This window comes from Microtus ochrogaster, chromosome 21, assembly GCF_000317375.1.
Source record: "Microtus ochrogaster isolate Prairie Vole_2 chromosome 21, MicOch1.0, whole genome shotgun sequence".
Lineage (NCBI taxonomy): Eukaryota > Metazoa > Chordata > Mammalia > Rodentia > Cricetidae > Microtus > Microtus ochrogaster.
In genome coordinates this window covers 40,210,010-40,219,513 of record NC_022022.1, presented here as the reverse complement: position 1 = coordinate 40,219,513, position 9,504 = coordinate 40,210,010, and the positions used below count along the sequence as shown (strand labels likewise).

Here is a 9,504-nt window from a genome sequence, read left to right as displayed (position 1 = left end):
CTTGCTATAATGAAAAGGGACAAACGGTCTCTTCTGAGGGTCGACCTCTTCAATTCATTTTAAACTGAAATAATTACTAATTTGGCATTTCTGAGATGGTATGTCTTTACCTTCTTCATTTCAAATCCTTCTAATTAGGTAAAACCTGTGCAACCTAGGATAAGTCCTTTAATGTCTCTGTGCCCCAGCTGGATCTTAACCATGACGGTAATGCTACATTTTCATTGGGATCTTAGGACAAACTAGTTACTATCTGTATGACCCTTAGGATGCAATACGTCTGGTGTACATGTTTGTTAATTTAATGTGACTGACAGTAAGAAATAGGATGAGTTTGTTTGGCATCTTCCAGTCACCGCTGCCTTTATTCAGTAACAAAACAAAAAACATACTGAGAAATAGCGGCTTACTTTCAAATCAACAGCCATTAAATGCCAACTGCGCTTGGTGCTACGAAGACAAAAAATAAATTTACATGGCCTCTGCCCTTTCAGAAGTTAATCTTTCTTTTCTAAATTTGGAATGTGTGCTAACATAGAAAAGCTCAAAAGAACAGAGAACAAAAACTACTAGACGGGTATGTAATTATCTAATAAGCTCATAGAAAATTCAAGTACTCTTAAAATGAAGTATGCGTTTATTTTGAAACCTGAAGTTGGTAACTGTGATGATGCACAAAACAGTACTTGTGTAAAATTAGTAACATTTTCTCTTAGGAAATCGGTGGTACCACCTGTCAAGAAATACGTGATGGACCTGTGTGTTGGGATAACACCTAGAAGAGCGAAGGGAAGAAGCTCCGGTACCAGTTAGGAGCGGAGAGCAGGCCTTCCTGGCTGAGGCTGACCCGAGGATCAGGAGGGGCCGCAGGCCTCCGAGGGGCACAAGTAGGTTCCTCCCACCACCCAGAAGGATCTCCCTCGTGTAAGCAGCCTTTGCGTGCGGAACCCGCGCCACCCGGATGCAGGAGCAGGCCGAGCCCCGGCACCGTGCCCCCCGCCCGGCTTTAGGGCACCGGGTGCCACGCGGAGGAAGGATTCATAGTTCTTCCAAGCTAACGGTTTCCACGTCTCTCCGCTACCTCGGAATTGGCCTCCGAGTGCAAGTCGAACAACCGGTCACCGCTCCAGCCCAGCACAGAAGAGTTCCCGCCCGCCGGGGGGGCTTGCGCCGACGTCACTTCCGGTGCGCCCGCCGGCTCGCGAAGACGCTCCAGGCCCGAGGTCGCGCTCCGGGTGTGCGGCTGCCGGGGGCGCGCGGTGCCGGGGGCGCGCCTGGAGGGCGGGCTCTGGAAGGGGGAGTGTCCGCGCGCCGCCGCCAGCGCTACAGTCCCTGTCGCTGCCGGAGAGCTCGCCCCATCTCTCCCCGACACCCGGCTGCTCCGCGCGCCCTGACGCCGCGCTCCGGGGTCTGCGGGAGCTGAGCAAAAGCGGGAGTTGCTGCCGACTGCGGGGCGGCGGGACGGCCCCGGTCCCCTCCCCTCCGTCACCCCTGCTCACCGTCTCCCGGGTCATGGGGAACACTGCGATCGCCAAGAAAGGCAGCGAGGTGGAGAGCGGTGAGTCGAGTCTAAGATCCGGGTTGGGTTCCCGCCGGGTGGGCCGGGGTGCAGCGCCCCGTGCCAGAGTCCCCCAAGGCCGCGAGGCACCGGCCAGGCCTTGCAGCGGCGCCCCTAGCAGTTGCAGGAGCCCCGGAGACTGGCCGCCTTCTTCTCTGTCCCCTCCCCCACTCAGGCCTGAGGGGTGAGGGCCAAGCGCCGGGACTCATCGGAGAAAGGGAGGGCGGGCTGAGCGGTCCTTGTGATTCTCTTTCTTACTAGAGCAAGGAGGACTGCCACAGTCTGGAACGCTTCCCCAAATATGGTCCTTGAAAAGAAGTCCCTTTTGTGATCGCACCCTTCGCTCTTTCGCTCTTCTCCCTTCTCCCAGCGCCCCCAACATCCTGACCCTCTTTTAGGGAGCTACAGGTAGTGTTTTGGAGTTGAGTTGACTCTTTCTCCTCCATCTCCTGAATCCATCCCAATCTTATCACGAGGTGAGTGCCCGTCTGGGGGTCTCCAAAGGTGACATTAACCCTCCGTGTTCCAGGATCTTTCTTTCATCCCGTAGATTAGAAATGGCAAACATAAACACAAGCAACAACTTTATCCATTCGAGGCAGGGAGAAAGTGAAACAGGCTTGCTTTCGCTCTAAACATCAAAAGTGTTTCAGGGTGCCTGTAGAACTTAAAGGTCTTGTAGAGTTGAAGTTCTTCAGACATGGTGGGTTGATTTCTCCTGAAAGTACAATGCATTCGTTACTTTAAACCAAATCTCAAGACAAAAGGGTCGTGGAAATAGAATTTCCGTTTGGCAGCATGGTTTTATATATAAGCACATGCATGCACACGCATAGTGTAACAGGTTGTGAAGTAAAAATTGTGTGCCATTGTAGGGTTACACACACTAGATTTTATGAATCGGAATAATTGAAGGCACTTGCTGTTTGTTACATTGCCATAAGTAAATGACATCCCAGTGCTTGGTGTAAGGCTGACAATTAGTTCATGTTTATGTAAATAGCATCTCCCATTGTGCCTGTGTCTATAAAGGAGTCAAGCTAACCTTATAATAGGCTACCAGGCAGCTTTTCTTCTGTATAAATAAAGCAGAACTGAATTGACTGAAGGGGGTCTAGCTATTCATTTTGTGTAGTGTAAACAACAAAGTCAGAATTTATTTTATGTTCCATCAATAAGGTTCGATCTAGAAAGTTACATGAACAGTGTACAGACTGTTAGTGAGCTTCTGACAAGATGTTGACAAACCAATGTAGAAGCAGGACTTCCATGTTCTTTTATTAATTGTACAAGTGTAGTGACTAGTCGTGCTGATTCACGAAGGATGAAGAATAACAAATTCTGTGCCCTCTTGATATTTCTTGTACAATGTGTGTTGATTGTGTTATGAAAATGTGCTTGATCATTGAATCAGCCCAGAGATTTTCTTAGCAAGTGCTTCTACGGTTCTTGTATTTTTAATAGTAGTCCATGCTCCTGTACTCTATATGTTTCTGCTACGAAGCTTCCAAACCAGTTTCCCCCTAGATAGTGTTAATTTAAACTGGTAGCTATGACAAAATCTTCTGTACGTTTATTTATAGAAACTGAAAATCATTATAATAGTTTGAAAAAAAGTTGTGAAGTGTCAAGAAGGAAGATAGCAAATGTTATTTCATCACAAAACCATATGAGACATTTGTGGATCAACTTTAGTGGTTTCGTTTGGAGCAACGTTAACTGGCGTGTGTTGATGGTCTTCTGTAGCATAGACTTCGCATTATGTTTTAAAGCTTAATGGCCGATCATGTCTTATCATTGGGGACCTAACTATTTTTAGTTTTCAAATGAACTACTCTAGAAATTTGTGGACCAAAATTTGAATATAATTATTTAAATTTCTCTTGATAAGCAGAATAAACTTTTAGAAATATGCATTATCTTAAGAGTTGAATCAATGCATTCACCACATCTCAAGGCTCAAGTGCCAGACCTCCGAGGAAGTTGGGTTTCAGGTCATGCTATTAACAACAGTAAAGAGCAAGATGCTCTGACTACATCCTGCATCACTAGACAGTCCAGCTTCCAGATTATTTACCAAGTGTTTTGGGTTTAGTTTTAAACCCTTTGGACAAAATATTAACATTTTACTATCTAGTGTCAGCTGAAAGGTAAAATGTAAGTGCTAACATTCTGAAAGTAAAATTAGAACTCAGAAAATTATCAGTAGGGAAGTATTCGATTTGAAAAGCTAATTAAAGATACGAAGGTAAGATTTTGCGGTTTGACGAGGAATAAGCCTCCCACGGACAGGTAATTCTAGGGCTTAGCTCTAAAAATGCTCCCGAACAGTGAAGCTGAGCATAAAGATAGATGTGAAAGGGTTTTTTTTGAAGTTTTGTTTTGTTGACTTTTTTGTTTGTTTGTTTGTTTGTTTGTTTGTTGTTAGGTTTGACTATTCAGGGCCGTGTTGTCCTCATTAAAACCTTCCCCCTATACTCCTAAAATTAAAGGACTCCATTCTGATCTCCACATCTTCTAGTGATAAATTAATTCGAGTTCCTCAGAGAATTGGGATGCTTCAAAGAACAACTTTTGCCATTATATATTTTTTCTATGTGTTTTTAAAGTTATTCTCGAAATAAATGCCCTTCAAAATTTGAGTGTACTTACTTAAACATCAGTTAATACACAGAACCATGAACTTTTAGAAACAGAAGGCCAAGAGTCTCAGAGATGTTTTCAATCCTCATAATTTAAGACTTGTTTTAATTTGAATTAAATATGTTACTCACATAGCCTTACTAATAATAGAGCCCCTTTAATCTTTTAAAAAATATATTATAGCCACAGGCTGCCTATGGATCTGTGTATTGCACACTGATGTTCAGGTCTGTGGGTGAAGCTGTTGTTTGAAATTTGGATGTTTGTTTTCATGATTAGACGTAGGAAAGCCACCCTGTAGCCTAATGGTTATATAGTCTCTTTGGAAATGCCCTTGAAGGTGGTACATACCTTCGATCTCAGCATTGGGGAGGCAGAGGCAGGTTGGTCTCTGGGTTCAAGGACAGCCTACTCTGCATAGCAAGTTTAGGTGAGCAATGGTGGCATTGTGAGACCTTGCCTCAAAAGAAAGAGGAAGAGAAAAAAGACCCTGAGAGACAATAGAAATTGATCAAAGAAAGCCATTAGCAGAACAGGTTCAACAACAACAAGATGCAAACTTGTTACTGTTTTTGAGAACTAGCGTGTGCCTGCTTCTCTAGGTGGTTTGCACTGCCGTACATATTCTTTCAAATCCGGTGATGGGTTCTAATAGTGCCTCATTTTCAAAACTGGGTAAAGAAGTGATGAGTAACTTGTTTAAGGTTGCATAGTAGCTGATCAAGAATGACATTTGAACTTAGGTAAGCTGATGTCAGAACCTCTGATCTCAAGGGCTTATGCTGAGCTTTCTGAGTATCCAATGCAAAAATCAAATTCAGGACCCACAGAATAGGTCACACTTTGTTTCAGTTTATCAATTATATCTCATTGTGGTTGCTTTCAATAATGATTTATTTGGATCTTCTACCTTTCTGAAATAAGAAAGATTACTTTTCCTGTCCCAATCTCTGGATTCATATCATCATCTGTAAAATGAAGGGCTAAATTACCTTGCAGGTATTTCATTTTCAATGTGGTAAAAATGCCAAGTTAACCATATATAACTTTATACCTGTAGATACTTCATTGCTGTATTTTTTTATTACTCATTTCTAAATGTGTACTTTGTCTCCTGTTAGGTAGCAAGCCAAAAAGTCATTTAAACTTGCATTGCTATTATTAATGTGTTTAGAGTTTTGCACCTTCTGTGATTTCCAATAGTTTATATAACCCAGCTGCTATGATGCTAGACAGGCTCTCCACTTAGACTCTTCAGTGAAGCGGTTTCTACCCAGGTGTGGCTACCGAGAACATGAAATGCAACTGCTGCCACTGAAGAACTGAGATTTTACCTTGGGCCTGTCTGGTTGGTGTTTGGTATATTGACAGCCATGTTTTGACAGGGCTATCTTTACATATAATAAAAATACTATCCCTTCTTCCTATAATTTTGATAATTTGGTAATCTTGAGTGTATTTACAGAAACAAAATTCTAGATTTATGTTTTCTCAAAATCATCAACATTTCTTTAATTAACAATTTCCAAAGTTGGTGAACAAATTATGGTTTAGTAGTTTGTATATGCTCATGAAGTTACCTTAAGTTCCTTTTGTTGGGACTTAGTCATAGATATAAGAAAGTATAGTTTGGTTGAAATTTTTTAGGATCAGCTGTTGAGAAGAAATGAATTTAGTGTTCTCTTGCATCTTGCATACATCGTAGAACTTGTTCTTTATCAGACTAGCTTTTAAAGGGTAATTAGAAGTAGATTATTTGTCTGTATTGGCAGAGGTGCTGGAATAGTCTTCCCTGGACTTAAAGAAAAGGTCAAACTACTGAACTCATTGATAGTCACATGATCTCATTTAGTTCTCAATTTTTATTTTTGCACAGATTACTCTTTAAAACAGTCTCCTGTTTGGGGATGATTTTTCCTCCTCTTCTGCTCAGGCTCCTCCACACAGGACATAGACAGATTGTTATTTCCATTGCTGGCAGCAGGATGATTGAGAAGCATGAAAGCCATCTTAGAAATGTCAGCCATGCTGGGGGCAGAGGCAGCTTTGGGAAGAGTCTAGGTAAGCCAGAGCAGCTGTTAAGTCCTCACAGGTTACAAGTTTATCACAGTTAATTTTGATACTTAATTGAATTAACAAAATAAAGCAATCATTACATAATTTATAAGATTAAGAACATAGGTAAATACTACTAAATGCTAGTATAGATTTGCGGCCAAATTTTCTCAGGTAAATATATCATAAATTTTTAGTGAAAGCTTATTTTAAATAGAAAAATACAGAACTTATGGAAGATAAATATATGTACATCAGTACTGTATTATTTACTGCATTTAATCTTTCTTTAAAAACATACTAGGTTTGGAGAGTTGGCCCAGTGGGCAAGCATGAGGAACTGAGCTCACATCGCCAGAACTCTTGGGAAGCCAGCACAGTAGTGCGTGTGTGTAATCTCAGTGCTTTATGGTGAGAGGGGAGGCCAAGACAGGAAAATCTCCAGAAGTCTAGTTTAGCTAGTCTGCTGTACTCTGCTGCAAATCACAGAGACCCTATTCCAACAAGGCAGACGTTGAAGACTAATAGCTGAGGTTTTCCTTTGATGGCTCTATGTATAGCCATACTCATGCACGCTCATGCACACTCCTCCAAGAGTAAGTGAGGTGGTGACACACACCTGTCATGCCATAATAGATAGGCTGGGGCAGGAGAGTCCTAAGTTAAAGGCCAGCCTGACTTATATCATGAGAACGGTGTAGAGTGTCTTTCCTTGTCCCTCTGCTCGTTTACTTAGCACACAGTATATGTGAGACTGTAAGAATGCTCTAAAGGAAATATATAAAGCAACAACAAAAAATTATTTCATAAACGGTTAATAAGAGAGCCAAGGGGTGAGGCAGATGAGATTTTAAAAAAAAAAACCTTTCAAAGAGATGGTCCCATAGTGGGATGCTGAAATGGGAAACATCCATGAGAGGGATTATAGAAGAAAATCAAAGAAGAACAGCATAATGTAAATTGTCTGCTATAACGAAATGGTAGAGTGTGGGGTTGTGAGAGATTGTATAATGAAAGAACCAAAGAAAGGACAGAGGCCACCTCATGGGAAGACTCAGAGTTTGACCCTAGAAACAATTGCTAGAGCCTCTGAAGTCAAGGAGAGCGATGTGCTAAAATGTGGGTTCTGAAAGTAAATCGTTGGCCTTGATTTGGTCCTTTCGCTTTAGCATCCTTTAGTGTATGGAGTGCAGGCAGTGAGTTGCTTTTCTATAGCTCGTATGATGAAACACGTAGGCATTATGTTGTCAGTTAGATTTACTGCTCTCTGTCTAAGTCATTTTTTTTCTTGAGTTAGATTTGGGATTCTTTTAAAGACAGAAAATCACCAGTTGAATTACTGCACTAGCTTAGTTGAAATTAGTTCTGCCTCAGCATCTTCTATCAGGCTTGCTGCAGCACGATATGAGTATCACACCTATGGTCATGTTTGAGATTCACATGCTGACTCTTCGGTGACTTCTGAAACTTTCATTTCTTTTAAGGCAATTGTTGAATTTCAGTCTGAAAGTTTATAGCAAACCTGACTTTTCCATGTAGATTTCAACCTCAAAAATTAAGAAACTGTTTGAGATTTGACTATTTTATGGTCTCACTTTGTAAAGTTTGTTTGCCATTCCTTTTTAGTAGGTGACCATATTGCAGCAGGAGACTGTATGTAAGCCACACATTTGAAAGCGTGTGTTAGTCCAGGTATTAACTTCTTCTACAGGGACTGGCTTTGCTGGTAATTGAGCTCCCTGAATACCAATTTAGCTTCCAGGTAGAACAGGTGTCACGTAATTTAATAGGGGAAATTATGTTTTATCTTCAGCTGTAGTTCCGAGATAAATCACCCTGCACAAGACTTACACAAGAAATACGCATTCATTCCTTTGATCATCCTCAGTCAGGGCTGTCCACTTCATTCCAGGCACTGTGCAAAGTGGAGTTGGAGAAAAAGTGAGACTTGATTCTTGTCCTCATGCCAGCAGACACTACTTACAACTGTTTATGATGAGGTGTAGGACACGTGGGCCTGGCCTTGGTACTAGGGCGGAAGTGAACATGGGCATTTATATAGCGAAGAGTGCTGGATTCCTGAGCAGCCGCAGTGGTCTGTTGTGTTCTGTTTTACATGTTATACCAGATTCTACAGCATGGAAGAGTGTGGGATTCCTGAGTGGCCCGCAGTGGTCTGTTGTGTTCTGTTTTACATGTTACACCTGTGTCTTCAGCACGGAAGAGTGCTACCCTTGTTCATATAAATGAAAATACAACTTTGAACCAAATAGAGACACCTCAGATACCACCAGTCCCTCTGTCAGTCTCTAGATGTTTGCTTATGTCATTTCCTCATGGTGCTCACTGTGAGTTCTTGCAGTTCTGGTTCTAGATTGTAAAGTTAAAACTTCCATAATCATCATACCTTATGTAAAATTACTGAGGGAAGAAGAAAAGGAAATTGGTATTTATAGAAACAAACACATATGTACAGACACATACAACTGAGAAGGGACTACTTATGGGTAGCTAATATATAGTCATCTCGTTTGAGAATTGCTGTTGTGTTTATAACTTTATCATTGATCCCATGTTCCCTTCAACAGTGTATAAAGATAGAAGGTGCTTCGCCATGGTAGTAGTTCAGACAGGTACTTTTAAATCATTGAGAGTCTGGTAGTGCTTCCTGATAAGCCCATCTTAAGCAGAAACCATTTTAAGTAAGCATGTGGTGGGCACCAGGTGTGTAGGCCTGTCATGTGGTCTGTTGGGAGCTGCACCTCTCTGCCTTTGCCCAGCATCTTAAGAACATATCTCAATGTATATTGCCAGCCTGGGAAACAGTGAAAACTAAGACATAAAATTTCAGTTTCTACTGAGCGTGCTGCTTTTACACCCTTATAATTTGGACCTTGGTAAATCAGGGGTTGTTCCTGTTGGATTGCTGAATTCATCTATCTGTTTTTGTCATCCTTACGGAAATTAGCGATGCTACTCAAGGTTGCCTGGGTCAACAGCGTGTGCCACATCTCCTGCAGGAGACACCAACAGTGCCTCACTGCTGAGTCACCCCAATTAGGATCTCCTCTCGCCCACTATTTCAGTGAAGTGGGGCATCCAGAACCCCTAGGTAGCACTCCCACCTTTGTGTCAAAGAATTTATTATGTCTTTTTGAAAGATGCCGTCTCTTCTGAGGACTCAGCTTTATAAAATGTCAGAGCCCAGAATTACAGGGCAGAAAACATTGTTTTCAGTGGATAAGTGA

At 42.0% G+C, this 9,504-nt stretch overlaps 1 protein-coding gene across 2 annotated transcripts in view; it reads left to right on the top strand.

Moving 5' to 3' along the window:
• Positions 1-1,059: 1,059 nt before the first annotated feature.
• Positions 1,060-9,504, top strand: part of Prkacb (protein kinase cAMP-activated catalytic subunit beta) — an 87,444-nt gene continuing 78,999 nt past the window's right edge. The window contains exon 1 of one of the 2 annotated variants that reach the window (XM_026784215.1): positions 1,060-1,558. In XM_026784215.1, coding sequence (XP_026640016.1) covers positions 1,513-1,558 — 46 coding nt within the window. In that variant the 5' untranslated portion in view covers positions 1,060-1,512. The remainder of the gene's footprint in view (positions 1,559-9,504) is intronic. The other variant, XM_005357416.3, reaches the window with a different exon arrangement.